Source organism: Octopus sinensis, linkage group LG4, assembly GCF_006345805.1.
Source record: "Octopus sinensis linkage group LG4, ASM634580v1, whole genome shotgun sequence".
Classification (NCBI taxonomy): Eukaryota; Metazoa; Mollusca; class Cephalopoda; order Octopoda; family Octopodidae; genus Octopus; species Octopus sinensis.
Window position 1 is genome coordinate 89,563,539 of NC_043000.1, and position 20,000 is coordinate 89,583,538.

Genomic DNA, 20,000 nt, shown 5'->3' on the forward strand with positions numbered 1-20,000 from the left:
AAGGAAATTAATCAAGAACATTAAGATTATACTAGATAAAGAAACGAAGATGAAACGATTAAGCCAAAAGCAGCTAAACAATTCAACGAACTAGAGCATATTCAGCAGTCAGAAACGATCGTGTCCATTTTCCGCTTTCACGTATTTATTATCCAAATACTATAAATTGGTCGGTCGGGAAAGAGCCTGTGAGTATCTTGACGGGTGATGTAGATAATAGATAGCCTGCAACATCCTCATGGGTAAGATATAGAATTTCATATTCTTGTAAGACGATGCTCAATGGTCGGTCTCTCTCTTTCATTGACTCTCTTTCTCTCTCCTTCTTTCACACACACACACGTTTTCTCTCTCTCTCTCTCTTACACACACACACTCTCTCGCTCTTTCTCTCTCTCTGTTCCTCTTTCTCTCTCCCCTCTCCCTCTATCCTCTCTCTTTCTCTATCTCTCTATTTCTCTCTTTCTCTTTCTTCCCCTCTCTCTCTCTATCTCTCTCTTTCTCTATCTCTCTATTTCTCTCTTTTTCTTTCTCCCCCTCTCTCTCCTGCTGATAATCGGAAACCATCTTCTCTCTAATCTGCCCTTGACATCCTTCGCTTCACGCATTCAAATCTTTCTTGAAGCTCACTTTTCTTTAGGCGGGGGTCTTTCCTTTTAAATTCTTTCATAGGCGTAGGAGTGGCTGTGTGATAAGTAGCTTGCTTACAAACCACATGGTTCCGGGTTCAGTTCCACTGCGCGGAACCTTGGGCAAGTGTCTTTTTCTATAGCCTCGGGCCGACCAAAGCCTTGTGAGTGGATTTGGTAGACGGAAACTGAAAGAAACCTGTCGTATATATATGTGTGTGTGTGTGTGTGTGTGTGTGTGTGTGTGTGTGTGTGTGTGTGTGTGTGTGTGTGTGTGTGTATGTATGTTTGTGTGTCTGTGTTTGTCCCCCCAACATCGCTTGACAACCGATGCTGGTGTGTTTACGTCCCTGTAACTTAGTGGTTCGGCAAAAAGAGTCCGATAGAATAAGCACTAGGCTTACAAAGAATAAGTCCTGGGTTCGATTTGCTCGACTAAAGGCGTTGCTCCAAAAAATTAAAAGAGAAACCCACAAAAATTTTGACCTCAACTAAAGCCTATTTTATCGATCCCGAAGGCTGTAAGACAAAGTCGACCTCTGCGAAATTTTAACTCAGTAAAAGTGCTGAGCATTTTTTCAAGAAGAAGAAGAAGAAGAAGAAGAAGAAGAAGAAGAAGAAGAAGAAGAAGAAGAAGAAGAAGAAGAAGAGGAGGAGGAGGAGGAGGATAATGATGATGACGATGACGATGACGATAACGGTGAAGAAGGCCAAGAATATTGAGATATATTTCACAAGTTATAAGTAGTACACATACACATATTTCCGCATATACACGTATACAGGCAAGAGCGTATAAACTTATGCAGGCAAGTGCGTATACACACAAAAACACAAGCAACGAAAGCAATTCCTTCGTCAGTAGCCAAACTACATATAAATTATTGCAGACAGGTAGTAAGAATAATGTTTGGAGACGAGTAGTGAGTAAGAATAATTGTTTCCACTTATTATTAATGAGATTTCACCACTATAATAGCAGTTTATATTGTCTTACAAATAATAATGATGATGATGATAATAATAATAATAATAATAATAATAATAATTATAATAATAATACCAATAATAATACATTTTTCATTACAGTACTATATCGCTCAATGACAAAGATTTATAATTGAAAATATACACCTGTATATATCTATGCGTGCGTATGAGTATAAATGCATATATACATACACAGCTCTCACCTCCACATAAGTACATATATATATGTGTGTGTATGTGTGTGTGTATCTATGTATACATACATATAGGTGACTTTTCTATCCATAGTGTTTCCAGCACATTTGCACGCAATTATTTATAGCTGTATCTGCTTCGAGTGTCTCCATTCCAAAACAAATATATGTGTCTGTATATGTGTATAGATATATATATGTGTGTGTGTGTATGTTTATGTAATATATGCATACATACATAATATATATATAATATATATATATATATATATATATATATATATATATATATATATATATATATAGTATATATATATATATAGGCGCAGGAGTGGCTGTGTATAGGCGCAGGAGAGTGGCTGTGGTAAGTAGCTTGCTTATGGACCTACATGGTTATGGTTCCGGGTTCAGTCCCACTGCGTGGCATCTTGGGCAAATGTCTTCTACTATAGCCTCGGGCCGACCAAAGCCTGTGAGTGGATTTGGTAGACGGAAACTGAAAGAAGCCTGTCGTATGTATGTAATATATATATGTAATATGTTTGTTTGTGTCTGTGTTTGTTCCCCCTATCATTGCTTGAGAACCGATGCTGGTGTGTTTACGTCCCCGTCACTTAGCGGTTCGGCAAAAAGAGACCGAGAGAATAAGTACTGGGCTTACAAAGAATAAGTCCCGGGGTCGATTTGCTCGACTAAAGGCGGTGCTCCAGCATGGCCGCAGTCAAATGACTGAAACAAGTAAAAGTAAAAGTAAAGTATATATATATACTTGTTTATGATGTTTTGTGAATTTATGGAAAGAAATCCCATATGCATATTTGTAGTGTGTTCCAACAAAATGTATACACACTTTAAATAATTGTAAAATAGGTTTATCAAAATACATTTCATTTTCAAAATTTAATAGAATCTACAGACATTAATTAATTTTTTTGTCAACGCCTGTTTTCAACCTGCTGACAACGCGAAACAATAGAATCGCAAACATCACGAAACAAATCGTTTGGTACTTGTATGCATTCTCGTTCAATGGCTGCTCTCAAATCAGCTACTGTTGCAGGTTTCATAGCTTAGACTTTATCTTTTAAGTATCCCCATAAAAAAAGTCTTGTGATCTGAGGTCTGGTTAATGCGGAGGGTATTCAAAGGATCCGCAATGGTAGTGTGGAGGTGCTCCATCTTGCTGAAAATAAAACTCCTCATCTTCTCTAATGCTTGGCATGACAGACTGTTGCAGCAAGTTCAAGTAAACGGGACCAGTTACAGTAGCGTCAAAAAAGAATGATCCAATTAATCCCTTTGACGATAAACCACATCACACTGTAACTCCTGGTAAATTGACATGGTATTCCACCATAACGTGCGAATTCTCAGGTCTCCAGTAGGTGCAATTGTACCGGTTAAATGATTTGAAGGTAGCCTCATCACCCCACACAATCTTTGTTGGAAAGTGTGCTTCTTCTACACATCGTGCCAAGTACCACACGCAATACTGCACATCTCAGTCTGGATCAACGTCATTAATAGCATGGACTAATCTTGGAAAGTAACTTTTCTATTGACAACGCTTCAAAATGCATTGGGCAGACGATTTTGGAATACCTACCTCACGACTTGCTTGCTGCACAGATTTTCTTGGACTTTGGTCATACCTTTCCAGCACTCCTTCTTACTTTGTGGGGGTTCTCGATGTTCGTGGTCTTCCGGAACGCTTCTCGTGGCCATTCTGAACAGTTCCATCGGCTTCAAACTTATCTCTAATTCTAGTGGCGGGGAGTCGTGTTGGTGGATGTGTTTGAAACTCCCTTCTAAACTGTTTTTGCACTTCAACTGCGTTTTCACACTTCAAGCAACATTTTAGAATGAATTTCCTTTGTTCAAAGCTTAGTCTGAGTGCATCATTAATTTCAATCAGTTTAATCTGGAAAGAAAAATCATCAATTGAGTTATCAGCTGGTAAAGTGTGCATACATTTTTCTGGACACCTATAATATATATATATATATATATATATATATATATATATATATATATATATATATATATATATATATATATATATATAATATAAATATATATATATATATATATACATACATACATACATACATACATACATACATACATATACATTATTATATATATATATATATTATTATATATATATATATATATATATATATATATATATATATATAATATATACATATGTGTGTGTATTCTGTGTTCAAGGATTTCGATTAACTGACTTACTGAATTAGTGACCAAAGTAATTCTAAGGTACGTCCGTGTCACATGGCGTCAAGTTGTTCCTCTTAATTGGGGTTAGGGTCAAGTGTTCCCCTAACCCTAACCCTAATTAAGAGGAACAACTTGACGCCATGTGACATGGACGTACCTTAGAATTACATGTACACAGTTCCGTCTTCCCAATTTCTCTCAACCCGTGTGGATTAATTCAATGTCATATAACAATAATACTTTCCCAAAATACCATGTTGTTGGAACGAACGCAAGAACCCATGTTGCAAAGCGAACCCCGTAACAACGTACCTGTGTATGTGCATTATTGCCGTTGTTGTTGGTGAAAGTGTAGCCAAATGTGTAAGATGCTCGCTCCTCGTTCAGGAGGTCCCGGTGTCGATGTTACTGCATTGTGTCTTCAGCAAATATCATTCACCATTTCACTGTCTACGAAGGGCATCTGCATATTCAGCCACGTTCAGAGTTTTCCAATTTAGCAGGTACGTTAGCTGAGTGAAACACAAACTTCATTGTCGAAACCGGCGGAACTCTGTTGCTTAACAGTATATATTGTGTGAGGGGATGTGCGTACGTGTGTGTATGTAATAGGAAGTTAAAAGTTATGGCCGGTCATAGAGTGACCACTGGTTTCGCACCACTGTAGCACTGTGACATCGGACTCAAATGGGTAAAGGCGCATAATCTCCCTACAACAGGAGGAAGAAATACGTAACTGTCAGTTGATTTTGGAAACAAAATATCCCCTTCATACTGGCTCCGGTCATGGTAATATTCGAAGGAGCTGTGGCGGGAATATTCAACGGATGAGGAATTCCAAGTCTGGAGTAAGAATCGTTTGAAATGTGGGCATTGATTATATACTTCTTTCCGGGAATTTAAAAGGGTCGAGCAAGCTTTTTAAGATTCTTGCCTTCTCATCTAAGCAAAACTTACATGGTTTGTTACATCTACACTAGAAGATTTATCAAGATGAATACTACAGTTTTGTGGTTTTCGATGGTATATCCACATCAAGTAAGATATATAGAGTGCTGTTCTGAACAAATACTGCTTCCGTCGCTGATATATACATACATACATATATATATATATATATATATATATATATATATATATATATATATATATACACATATATATATATATATGTATATTATATGTATATAGTATGTATGTATGTATGTATGTAGTATGTATGTATGTACGTATGTATGTAGATAGTATTTGTATATATGTATATATGTGTGTGCGCGTGTGTATACATATATATATATATATATGTTCATACGCGTACTCACAATGTATTAGTGTTTGTGTGGATATATATTGATATTAGTATATATGGTACCATAATGTATTACTGTAAAATATTATGACCACCAAATAAATTACAGTAGGTGACGTGATGCGAATGTTTTCAGAATTGGGTTAATTTTCATATTGTTATTAACTCAAAATTTTTACATTTCGTTCTATTTCAGCTCAGAAAATTATTCCAACAATTATTCCGACAGATGCACCAGGTAAGTACTTACAAAATTTCCCCTTCCTTGGTTCTCCTCTCTCTCCTTCCTCTATTACCACCAAATTTTCCCTTTTTGCAGTTTATTTATGTGTACCTCTCTTTCTTGCCCGTTTCTCTTTTACAATGTATTATATTTTAATTACATGGAAAACAATATGCCCATGAGCGTTTACAGGACCTCCGAAACTGATGAACGAGAGTATAGAAGGAACGTAACCTCAGACCTAGCCCAGAGGCTAAAACCAGAAATGTCTCCCGCTTAATATACAAAAGGAGCCGATGATGATGTTAAACCGAAAGACGAACTAATTCAACCACTTTAACCCATTAGCTGCCAAATTTATACTCATATTTTTTGGCTTTGCCAAGTGTCTTAGGGGTTAAAATAATATATAGTATTGAAATTTTCTTCATATGTGAATTATTTTGGAAATTATAAATTTTTCGAAAAGTCCCCAATGGGGATCGTTGAAAAAAAGCATATTTATCCTTTTCTATTCAATTGCAATAATAGACATTTTAGGGGCTTTTTGAAACTATAGTATCAAATGTGAATGTGTATGAAATATCAATGAATGATATAGATGGGAAATTTAAAAAAAAAAACAACGTTTTCAAAGCAATCAATATTTCTGTAGCTCAAAAATTGCGATTTATGACATAAAATGTCCTCTAGAATTAGCCAGAGCTAAAAATGCCGAACTTTAACTACTAAATATTGTTAAACACACTCTGCAAATGCAATGTACATAAGCAATTCACTTTAAATACAAGGAGCAATCGGCAGAGAGGTTGTTTTTAACAGATCCACAAATGGGACTTATGGCAGGCAATGGATTAACGTCAGCTACATTTGAACTTAGAAATCAACGAATCAGAAAATATACTACAAAGCATCTGCTCTGAAATTTCTGTCAGCCCAACTTCCTATAAGGATAAGTTATTTATCGGCCCCAGAAGGGGAGAAGTAGGGTTGACTTCGACGGGATTTGAACTCAGAATGCGAGGTGCTAGAATAATGCCGCATCATTTGGTTCGACGCTCTAAAATCTCTGCCAATCAACTTCATGTTACGTAATCAAGTTTTGTTTCCTGCTTAGTGCAGCCTTGCTATAATTGCCGTCTTGCAGAGCCTTCTTATTATTGGAGGAGTGCCATGTTGTTGATGGTATTATTGTTGACACTCCAACCAGTGCGTCCATATCGAGCCAATTAGTTAACAAAGACGCTTCAAGTGCAACATTCCCGTCTATTTTTTTCTCAGTCACAGTTTCTCTAGAAACCCATCATCTAACGAATCCCTCCTTTTAGCCTGTTGTTTCGAGACGAGATTGAAATCGTTTCACTGCTTTTACACTAGGTGATATTCTTCGAAAAGGTATGAACATTACAATATAATATTTTCTTTTGCTTTGTTCGTAGTAAAACAAGAATAATCATTTCCGTTTAACTCTACGTTAGTATGTACTTTATTTTCTTTCAGATTGTAATGTATCAATGGCTGACATTCTCTTCATTCTGGATTCATCCGGAAGTGTAGCAAATCCTGACTTTCTTAGAATGATTACTTTTGTTAAAGAAATGGTAAAAGGTTTCGATATTGGCAATAGTACGGTGCGAGTTGCAGTTAGTATATTTTCTGGAGGTACCGTTGAAAAATTTCATCTCGACAAATATTTCGACAAGGCCGCCTTACTGAAAGCTATAGGACAAATCTCGCGAGTTACTGGCTCCACAAACACTGCAAATGCTCTAACTCGTGCTAGAACAATCAGCTTTCAACCCCCTCATGGTGATCGAAGTGGGGCTCCTAACATTGCCATTGTTATTACAGACGGAAATTCTGACAATCCGATTCAAACCACCGATGCTGCGTTACAGTTGAAGAATACAGGCACTGCAGTGTTCTCAATTGGTGTTGGATCAAATGTACACCAATCAGAACTTGAATCTATAGCCTCAGATAAATCTCATATCTTCACAGTGACTAACTTTAAGGCTCTAGAAAACATCAAGAAAAACCTGGCCATAAAAACTTGTGAAGGTAGGTAAACGAACAATTGATATCTACTTATATTTCCTGTGTTACATGAGGAATTTAATGAAATATAGGAATAATATGCTAATATATGAATAATATGTAATACTGCTGTTGGAATTGTTGTTGTTCTTGCTGCTGTTGTTATTGTTGTTCAGCACTAAGTCAGTTTTTATCAAACAAGCCTATGATAAATGCTGGGAAGACTGCGTAAAGAGTAGGAAAACTTTCCACGCAAAGTTTTACATTTTGTAATCTTAAATAACTGACTGCAACACAAATACACATGATGCTAAACCCTACTGTCTTTAACTTCACTCTGACCAACTTTTTCCTCAATTGCACTCCACTCTTTCTGCCGATTTTTTTAATTAATACAAATCTTGCTGATGCAGGCCACCAGTAGTTTTTTCCGTTTTATTATTATTGAGTGAGAGAGCAGCGCATGCCATCAAAGTGACACTGGAGTACAAATACGAAGCCTAGTATACCCATCATGACTACTCGTTTGATAAGGGTGCACCAGGCACATGCATCACAACTGAAATTGCACGAAATGGTGACCTCGTATCAAGAAAAACAGTGCATGACCTTGCATGTGGGCCCAGTTAGAGTTTTTGTAAGGTTGAGTAGCCTTCTCAAAAAGTTCCTGAATAAAGGCTTTTTAAGGATGTTGAACGAAAACCCATCTTTTCAGGGGTGAATGATTCAAACCCCAAAGAATCCTTCTCAACGCATAGCTTTGATGCTCTCCCACTACTCCTACTTGTGATCAGAGATGCCCTAATGGTTACAGTCAAGCAAATAACAAACAAATCTGTGGTATTGAGCAAATATTTGCTGTTGTTGTTATTGCTATTATCACCATTATTATTACTACTACTAATTCTAATTTTGGCACAAGGCCAGAAATTTTAAGGGGCGGAAATTTTACTATATGGACGCAAGTGCTTAAATGGTACTTATTTTATCGACCATTGGCGGGATTAAACAACTTTGACCTCGGTGACAGTAGTAGTAGTAGTATTAGTAGTAGTAGTATTAGTAGTAGTATTAGTAGTAGTAGTAGTAGTAGTAGTAGTAGTAGTAGTAGTAGTAGTAGTAGTTGTAGTTGTAGTTGTTGCTGTTATTGTCGTAGGGCGGCTACCTGGCAGAATCGTTAGTATGCTGGGCGGTATGCTTAGCGGTATTTCGTCTGCTGCTACGTTCTCAGTTCAAATTTCACCGAGGTTGACTTAACCTTTCATCTTTCGGGGTCGATAAATTAAGTACCAACTATGTCCTTTCCTTTATCCCTTCGGGGGGTCGATAAAATGAGTTCTATGGTCGATGTGATTGACTTAACCTCTACCCCAAAATATCAGGCTTTGTGCCTATTATACAAACGATTATTATTTTTATTGCTATATAGTTTCTCCATAAACGCATGTATTTTTAAATTTATTATTTTTTGTTTTATTTTGTTTTTTTCTTTGTTTTTCAGCCCAGATTATTCCAACGGAACCAGCAATAAGTAAATCTGATATTTTATAACTATTTTATTTATTAATCACCTATATCTATATTTATAAGATATTTCCATTTTCTCATTATAACTCCTTATATTTAACACTGTGAATCTACCTCAGTCCATTAATTTTCGCATAAAGTTAATGGATATTTTTAACAACTGAATACTTATGTATTTACTATATTACAAAAACTCAGCCATTTGCAAACATGCAGTTGCACACAATACCAGCATGAAATTTCAACCGGTCTTTGTAAGCTTCAATTATGTTTGATTGTGTGAATATTCATCGAATATCAGCGGCTCATAAACATTCAATATGAAGTTAAATAGCTCTATTGAAAGCGGCTAATATAACACCTGTTCCTGAATATAACACCTGTTCCTTTTTATCATTTAATAATTAATAAAATTATATATTCATAATAACACAAATATGTCTGTATGTACGTGCGTACGTGTATGTGTGTGTGTATTACCTGCTAGAGGGTGATAGCGGTTCGCTCCCCTTGCTAGCAACATATATTGTATAGAATGAGTACAGCGTCACACCGATAACCAGCTGGCAGAAAACCTGCATGGGGTTAAACTAGTAGCAACATGGAACAGCCACTGTGATATGGCGACTGACTATATATATATATATATATATATAATATATATATATATATATATATATATATATATATATATATATATATATATAATATATATATATATATATGCGAACTATATATATATATATATACACTGTGTAAGTCATAAGGGGGAAAAATTAAAATAATTTATTACCAGTAGTTCGCATGCGAAGGCTTAATTCTGAAGTCACGCCGATAAAACAGTAGAATGAAAGGAATTATTATTTTTAGTTAATCCCATACTTGAGTTTCCCTATTAATGAGCAAATAAATTAATTTGTCATCAGTAGTTCATCAGTGGGATCGCTAAAGAAAGCATAATTATGTAGCAATAATACGTCCCGAAAAAACACGTGCCAGATCATCCTTGTAGCATTATGGATATAAATCAAGTGATCGGGTACACTCACATAACAGGAAGAAAATAATAAATTTTTAAAACTGCGTACTATAAACCGCAGAATTACAAAGTTTAATGTGTAAATCATAAGGGCAAAAAATTAGAATAATTTATTACCAGTAATTCGCATGCGTACATAAATAAGGGTGTATAAAGATATATACACAAAGATGAACCATGGCTGGACTTCTTACACGCTGAAAAGGACAGTTGAGCGCAACCACGAAAAAATAATTCTAAAGGTACGCCGATAAAGCACTAGAATGAAAAGAATGGAAGAAATTCTAACCTTTCCATTATACACATTATGATGGGCGAAATATATGTTTAAGTGAAAATGATTTTTAAAATATGGTAAATATTTTGGAAAAGACCCGTTCGTAATCATAGTATGAAATAGCTTTTTTTTATACGTTTCTTTCGAATGCATTGAACGTATCTCACCTCCAAAGATTTGGTTGCCATTTCTAGCATGCTCTGCTACCATGTAACAGCTACTTGCGATGAAGGACCCGAAATACCTGTTACGTGGTAGCATTGCGTGCAAGAAATGGCAGCCAAATCTTTCCTTTTCTGAGGAAATTGTACATATACAATTCTGAGGAAATTATATATATACAATTGTGTGGGAGCCTGTCGTATATATACATCTCAGACCAGTTCCACTTGAGAAGGGGGAGATAATGCAAGGCTTGAGGATTCTCCAAAGACGACATGCCATTGAGGAAAAGACCAGTTTTATTGTTTGGATATAAGACATTCATCGATACTTGTTTCCGGCTCAATAACCGTCGTTATCACGAGAATTTTCCAACTTTATCTCCAAAACTCAACGGGCTTAAACCTATTCAAAAAGGTTAGAAGCCATTTATAACATTCGTAATTTGTTTAATCTAATCGAAAATGAGCTAAAAGATATAATTCAGAGCAGCCTGTACAGCAGATGCTTTGAAGCCCAACTCTATAAAATAAGGTTTATAGGTTTAAGCCAAAACGCGCATGTGTGATTGTGCGGCAAGAAGTTTTGCTTCCCAATTACATGGTTCCGAGTTCAGTCCTATTGCATGGCACCTTGCGCAAGTGATTCCTATTATAACCTCGGGATAACCAAAACCATTTGAGTAGATTTGCTAGGCGGAAGCAGAAAGGAGCCTATCATATATATGTGTGTGAGTGTGTGTGTGTGAGTGTGTTTGTGTGTGTGCGTGCGTGCGTATGTGTGTGTGTGTATGTGTGTGTACGTGTGCATTTGCATGTCCTCCACCACCGCTTAACAACCAGTGTTGGTTTGTTTACGTCTCCATAACTTGGTGGTTCAGCAAAAGACGCCGACAGAATGAGTGACTGGATTTTAAAATAACTCCTGGGCGCACTCCAATGACTGAAACTAGTAAAAGATAAGAGAGGCAGAGAGATTAACACACACACACACACACACACACATATAACTATATATATATATATATATATATATATATATATATATATATATATATATATATATATATATAAAAATATATATATAATATATATATATATATGTGTGTATATGTCTATGCACATGTGTGTGTATATATGTGTGTGCGTCCGTGCGTACGTGTGTGTGTGTGTGTATTGTGTGTGCGTGTGCGTGTGCGTGTGCGTGTGCGTATGTGTGTGTGTGTGTATTATCTCAAGTAATCTTCCTCTGCGTTAGAATTGATAGAGATGGCAAACGGCAATCATATCAAATATTTTGGATGTCAGAAAATATAACGTTTTATCAAATCGAGTGGCTGTGTGGTGAGTAGCTTGCTTACCAACCATATTGTTCCGGGTTCAGTCTCACTGCGTGGCACCTTGGGCAAGTGTCTCCTACTATAGCCTCGGGCCGACCAAAGCCTTGTGAGTGGATTTGGTAGACGGAAATTGAATGAAGCCCGTCGTATATATGTATATGTATATATATGTATGTTTGTATGTGTATACGTTTGTGTGTCTGTGTTTGTCCCCCCAACATCGCTGACAACCGATGCTGGTGTGTTTACGTCCCCGTAACTTAGCGGTTCGGCAAAAGAGACCGATAGAATAAGTACTTGGCTTACAAAGAATAATCCCTGTTGTCGATTTGCTCGACAAAAGGCGGTGCTCCAGAATGGCCACAGTCAAATGACTGAAACAAGTAAAAGAGTAAAACAGTAAAAGAGACATATACACAGACACACACACAAACACACACGCATACACTCATGCATACATACATACATACATACATACATACATACATACATACATACATACATACATACATACATACATACATACATACATACATAAATTATGGCTGCCCCCTCGTTATCGGGTATGGCCATTTCATGAAGCTGGTGCTGTGATCGAATGTGACTTTTTAGCCCAGCCAAATATCTACAATGTCTTGTACAGAATTGGCAACTAAAACCTTTACCGGTAATAGCCGGCTGTAGTTGTAACTGGGCTTCATGTACCTTTGCATGTCGTTTAAGTCCTCCTGCCGAATTACACTCTCTTCCACATGCCTGACATATATGATTAGTATGGTGTATAACACCACCACCAGTGGCCAGGTTGTCACTCATCTGTCTCGCTTTATGACTACGAAGATGACTCTTGAGTCTAGGTATACTGAGGCAGGGTCTAGCACAGACACTGCATGTCAGCATCATAGGAAGATCCTTCCCATCTAGAAGTGTAACAGCGATGCCCTTCCTGACATCCCTCCTTACTTTCTCATGTGCAACTCGAGATTTCTCAAAAGTGGCTGTCCCCTCATGCACAATCCTTCTCCACCTGCTACGATCAATAGCTATGCCTTCCCATACCTCCTTTTTGATTTATGTGGAGGTCGTTCTCCTTTAGCTAACTCCTTTAGCTAACTCTCCATACATACATACATTCATTCATTCATACAAGTTTGCTAACCACCATCTATGTTAAATATTGTTATATATTGTATCTAACCTTTAGATTACTGATCTGATTCTCATATCAAAATTGTACATAAATCAATTTCGAAAGTCAAACAGTTGAATCACGGTAGGTTCCCATAGAATATTGATAGAACTGTAATGAACTCTATAACAATATCTTCTCACCTTCCTGAGTTTTTCGTTGTTAATTTAAACGTGACTAAACTAGATTGCCTAGAATGGTATCTACATGAAATTACGTTATTGCACTTATGGCTAGTACGTATCACTTGAATTGTATTGAACGTGCTTCGCTACCGTTTGATTATTATATTACTAGTTACTATAATTACAATTGCTATGTAGAGACAGAGACAAAACTGGTCGACTAGCCGATTTCTGTGTTTTTTAGGTTCGTTCTGATACGCATAAAAATCAAAACAGAAATTTGCGAGCGATAATCACAACAAATCTAATGATGAGTAATAATGACGAAAGCGGTTCGACCCACATCGAGAGCGTCATTTGTAATTTATTATTTTCTTTGCGATCTTTGTTTATGGAACCATTAGGATATGGGGCGTGAAAGGAATATAAATTAAACACAGTACCAGTTTTCACTGATCTAAACACTACCATGAGAACGGATGTTCTTGTATGTAAGAACATAATCATACACACGCAAGGATACACGTACTTATATATTCATACATACATACATACATACATACATACATACATACATACATACATACATACATACATACATACATACATATATGTATCTCTCCCTGTTTCTCACATACATATATATGTTTCTCTCCTTGTTTTTTCTGTGTCTCTTTCTGTAGAAGAGCGTAGGCTCGAAACGTAAAAGACTTTTTCTATTCCTGAGCGTTATACTAATACATCTGTTTGTTTTGTACACCACCTGTCTTCGTCTTTTGTTTTTTCGTAAACTCTCCCCAAAAAATGTATACACACCTTAAATAATTGTAAATTTGTTATTCTTTGTAAGCCTAGTACTTATTCTATCGTTCTCTTTTGCCGAACCACTATTTGCATACATTTTTTGGGACACCCTGTATATATATATATATATATATGCTGAGATGAACAAGCAAAACACATTTAATAAGTATGTGCGATTGAAAATGTTCACAATATTAGCGCCGCTTTGAATTCATAATTGAATTTAGTCGTACGTATGGCATACCAGCGAATGGTTCTTATACTATTTCTATATAGTTATAGACTGGTGATTCGACTCGTCCCCGGTTTGATTCGGGCACGTGATGTTGATACGTCACAAAAAATGGCGAAATATCGGTATCCATCACTCCTGAAGGGAATCAGAAGAGAGTTGTCACACCTGGCCATAACTTCCAGGTGCTTAACACCCAGTATTATGAAAGACTCATCCCGCAGTGAACCAGGAAAGCACATGCATTAAATATGTGCGGTCGATAATACACATACATATATACTTATATATATATATATAATATATATATATATATATATAATATATATATATATATATGTGTGTGTGTGTGTGTGTGTGTGTGTATCTATGTATGTATGTATGTATATATGTATGTATATATATATTATTATATATATATATCTATATATATATAGATAGATAGATAGATAGATAGATAGATAGATAGATAGATAGATAGATAGATAGATAGATAGATACATACATACATACATACATACATACATACATATATGTAGTGGAGAAGGTGTATGCGTATACATAGGTACTGGTTCAGGGTGTCTCAAAAGTTACAGATGGGTTTCACATTTTAATAACTTCCTTAACTTTAATGGACCCGTTAATCTTGCAAATAACATCATTCGTTATTTTCATATTAATTCATTTTTATAAGTTTCTAATTAATGAATATTTATACAAATAGCAATTATCAAAATTATCAACTTTTGATTATTTATAAATTTTAGCATTAATTACCGGTTGACTCCTATATTTACTATTTTGTTTTCCTTCTTACTATTTCGTTTTTCATATTCCCTTTCTAGCATGCAACCAATCCATGGCAGATATTGTATTCCTCCTTGATTCATCAGGAAGTGTTGGAGCTTCCAATTTCCAGAAGATGCTTCAGTTTGTAAAGAATATGGTAAACGGTTTTGATGTCGGTAAAGACACTGTAAGAATTGGCGTATCATCTTTTTCAAACCAACCAGTCCAGCATTTTGCCTTGAATACCTATTTCAACCGAAGTCTAATTATAGATGCTATCAGCAAACTCCCCTATTACCAAGGTAGTACAAATACAGCATCTGCTATCAGCTTGCTCCGGAGTAGTGTTTTCACGGCTGCCTCAGGGGACCGTCCTACTGCACCAAATATAGCTATTGTTATCACTGACGGTCAGTCTAACGATCCGTTGTCAACCGCTGCTCAAGCAAAAGCTTTAAGACAGGCTGGAACGATATTATTTTCCATTGGTGTTGGATCTGGGGTCAATACAAAGGAACTAAACAACATGGCTAGTGACCCTGACAAGGATCATGTCTTTACTGTCTCAGACTTTTCGGCCTTTGGTAGCATCCAAAAAGAACTGGCGATAAAAGCATGTGAAGGTCAGTAATGGATTGTTGTTTCTTTGTTAAGCATTTTGTTGGTGTTTTGATTATAGATCAATGTTTCTCAAGGTAGGGTACACGCCTCACAGGTAGGCCATAGCAATATTATAGTAGGGCCTAGAACTTCAGAACGGGGATCTAAATAAGTAACAGATGAATAAAACCTGCAATAAAGTTTTTATTAATGTGTTAAATTATACAAAAAGAATATTTATATATATATATATATATAATTTCAACAATTGAGGGTAAAATTAATTAATTAATTAATCAATTTCACCAAGTATTCAGTATGCAAAGGGACCATTTAAGGCAAATTCAAATTATTACATTATATAAAAGGGCTTAGTAAAATAAATTACTTTGCCGCATACTGAACTCGTTAGAAATAGCAGCTAAAAAAACTATTTCTAACACTTAAAGAAAACCTCTCTCATATAGTGTTTGCTCAATTCAACTCAAGAAAGTATGAGGGTAGAGACATTAAAAAATCAAATGCAAAGGTTATTTGAGTACGTACGTTTCAAGATTAGCCAAAATCGACCCTTCTCTCATCAGCTCAGAATGCCCTTGTTTGAATTTGAAAACACTGAAAATGGGAGCATACCCTTTCGGCTTGTTATCGCTTCTGAAGATCTGTTCCAAACTAACAGTGCCAACAAACTCAAATATGCAAGAGAAAAATTTCTACTCTCCCCTTTCCACCAGCGTGGGTTAAAATCAGCAAACACTATGCTTATATATATATATATATATATATTATATATATATATATATATATATATATATTACAAAGATGAGATTCAGTACAGAAGATACTGAAACACTTACTAGTGCTCACAAAATTCAAAAATTAGACTCCGATGTCTTTACAAGGGATCAATTCCAAGGGGTAAAGTATGGTTGTAAGAAGGATCAAGTTGAGCGGATATAGAGGCAATTATGCAGATAAAAAAGTTAGATATTTTAAATATAACCCAAGCTGTTATATTTAGCATATCTAATTTGTTTGTCCACATAATTGCTTCTGACTCGAACAAGTCACTTCTTGAGTTCGATTCTCGAACAAGTCACTTTATTTCACGTTGCTCCCACTACTGCGCCGTAAACGAGTACCAGCTGACCACAAATGTAGCTCTTTGTCCCTGCAGCTGTCAAATCGTCGATGTGCCACGTGGTAAAGTTTAGATGGACAGAAATGGTACTTTTATCTGCTCACGACTACATAGATTTCGTAAACAATTAACAAAAGCGTGGTTCAAACCACCAAGTCATACTGACTGTGAGTGATGCGTGAGCTTTTAAACATGTGTACGTGCGTCATATGTATGTCCGTCTGTGCATGTGCGTGAGGGGAGATTTGTGTTAGTGTTTGCATGAGGATTGAATCCAACTGAATAAGTTCCAACCTTTAAAAAATATAAGTACTGGAGGTTCATTTGTTAGACTAGACAGTTCAAGGCACCTCAGCATGGTCGCAGTTCAATAACTGGAACATGTAAAAAATGCAATATAATTTTACGAAATTATGAACAAATGATTTGTATATATTTTTTATATGTTTGTTTTCTATTTTCATTTCTGTTTCCAGCCCAAAAATATACTCCATTGCCACCAACTAAATCACCCGGTAAGTAAAAATTTTACAACTAATAACGGCTGTTGTTGTTGTTGTTTGTTATAAAGTTTGTGTTGTCGTTTAGCCAATCGCAGGTCAGTCCTGATTGAGTTGATATATGACGAAAGGCATTCCAATCCAGCCATGACCGTCCCATTTTGTTTTAGATTTCTCATATCCCGAGCTACATTATCCGATGTAGACTTTCAGCTTTTAAGACAGTATGGCATGACTTGAACGAGATTTGACTAGTATTTCCAGCAGATCGATCACCGACTATGTACAAGCTTCCTCGTGGGTTATTTGTTATCATTGATGATGATAACAACAACCACGACCACAACAACGACCACGCCGATGATGACGACGACGATGATGGCGATGATGATGATGATGATGATGATGATGATGATGATGATGCAGCGCTGGTTTTAACGACGTTCGCGTTGATGTCAGTAACGTTGTGAGGTGAGGGGAGGAGGGTGAGATATATAAAAGCTCAGAGATTAAAATCTAACGAATGACGCCCAATTTGATGATATGTGTGCATAACCGCGGTCTTCTCAACTCAAGTCCCTTGCAGTCCCTTGTTGACACTTTACATCATATAATGCGTGTGCCCCTACTAAAAACAGCTTCCATCTCCACAAAGCATTGGCTGGTCAGTCAGGCCGAGTATTATTGTTTGTTGTTTTGAATTAGGACATGATTGCCATGTGGTCTTGCAAACACTGGGAATAATACAAGATATAATATAATACAGGACAATACTTTTCTTTATTAGCCTCAAGGTTCCGAAGACACTGAGGACCATACAAATAACGAGATAGAATGGAGCGGAGATTTACATAATACGCAAAAGAAAATAACAAACATGGCATTAAAATATACTAAGACAGAAAGTCCCGACCAGGCCCAGATGTGGCTGTGTGGTAAGAAGTCTGCTTTTCAACCACATGGTTCTGGATTCAGTCCCACTGCGTGGCACATCGAGTTACTGTCTTCTACTATGGTCTTGGGTTAATCAAAGCCTTGTGAATGAATTTGAATATAGAAATTGAAAGAAGCCTGCCGTAGATATATATGCGTGTGTGTATGTTTGTCTCCCACCACCACTTGACAACCAGTGTTGGTGTGTTTATGTACCTGTAACCTACTGGTTTGGTAAAATAGGCTGAATAAGTACAAAATATATATATATATGTTAAGTACGTGGGTCGACTAGTTCAATTAAAATTCTTCAAAGCGGTGTCCCAGCATGGCTGCAGTTTAATAACTAAAATATATATACGATAAAAATTAAAAGACCAGAGGGTAAAGGTTATTGAAGGCGAACCAAAGAAACCCACAGGCTCGAGTCAAGGCTAATTTTCATCTCTCAACTGTTATTTTTCAGTCTACAGACATGTGCTTATAGCAGGTTTGTCCACGCGGGCCATATTCGCCATTCAAACCAACCTTTCAAGGAATGTAAATGGGGAAGTATCTTCTTATTCAGCTTGACCGTCCTCTCCAAGTCAAACTTAGCCGAAAGAGGAAAGCGTCAGTCTTTAATATTTTCAGTTGCGTTCACCACACAATATGTTTTGACGTGGCCTTATCAGCAAAAAGAAGGCAGCTGGGGGATCTTCACGGTGGACTCAACTGAGAGTCAGTTCTGTTCTACAGATAACAAGAGTTGCTTCACAAAACACCTCAAATGAACAACGATCGACCACTAAATGAATACATGCAGAAAGATTTCATCTTCCAGTCGACTGTAGACTGCAAAGTTTGGCTTGAACTGGTAGAGCCGCCCTGTAGCTCTGCCAGGTCAGGATTACTATAAGTTACCCAGCTGATTGTTATAGATTTACAGCTTTTACGGAACGCTACCCTGGACAATCCAGCCATCACATTGCCCGATTTGTACAGACCCGTCTACACCCGACGTTTTTCACAGTCTCTGGCATTCATAGTCTTGGTTTTCACAAGGATGAAATCCAGATAATAATGGTTAAAATATAAACACAAGGACAGGCAGATAGAAATTTGGTAATATAAGGGATTAAATCGATATCTGTACTCAATTGGAATTTTATCTTATCGATTCCTCACGGAAGAAAGGCAGCATTGCTCCCAGTTTTAATTAGTTTCAATGAAATATGGGAAGGCAAATATTTTATCCGATTATACCTTCTACTGGCCTTCTACTAATTATATTAATTTAGATTCTAATTTTACTGACAATTAACCTTTACTTCAGAGGGGATATTAAGGTTAATAATCCGAAAAATTAGAATCTTAATAACAATAGCTCATTTAGGACATTTTGAAATTAATTATTAATAGTAGCCATTAACCTTAACATCTATACTGTTGGGGCTGCTACTACTACTACTTCTACAAATTGCTGGCCTTGTGCCAAAATTTGAAACCAAGTAGTAGTAGTTGTTGTAATGATAATAATGAAAATAATAACAATCCTTTCTTGTAAAGGCACGAGGCCTGACATTTGGTGGGAGGGAACTAGTCGATTACATCGATCACAGTGCATCACTGGCACTTATTTTGAAAAGATGGAAGGCAAAATCGACCTCGTCGAAATTTGAACTCAGAACGTAAGGAGGGAATACATTCCGCTAAGCATTTTGTCCGACACTTAACAAGA

General features: G+C 36.5%; 1 protein-coding gene across 2 annotated transcripts in view; it reads left to right on the plus strand.

The window, feature by feature from the left end:
- The window catches only part of LOC115210820 (collagen alpha-4(VI) chain-like), a 163,451-nt gene that overhangs the window by 15,259 nt on the left and 128,192 nt on the right, over positions 1-20,000 (plus strand). For both annotated transcript variants that reach the window (XM_036502241.1, XM_029779568.2), the window contains exons 3-7: positions 5,560-5,601; positions 7,087-7,647; positions 9,125-9,154; positions 15,163-15,729; positions 17,324-17,362. In XM_036502241.1, the coding sequence (XP_036358134.1) occupies positions 5,560-5,601; positions 7,087-7,647; positions 9,125-9,154; positions 15,163-15,729; positions 17,324-17,362 (1,239 nt within the window). The remainder of the gene's footprint in view (positions 1-5,559; positions 5,602-7,086; positions 7,648-9,124; positions 9,155-15,162; positions 15,730-17,323; positions 17,363-20,000) is intronic.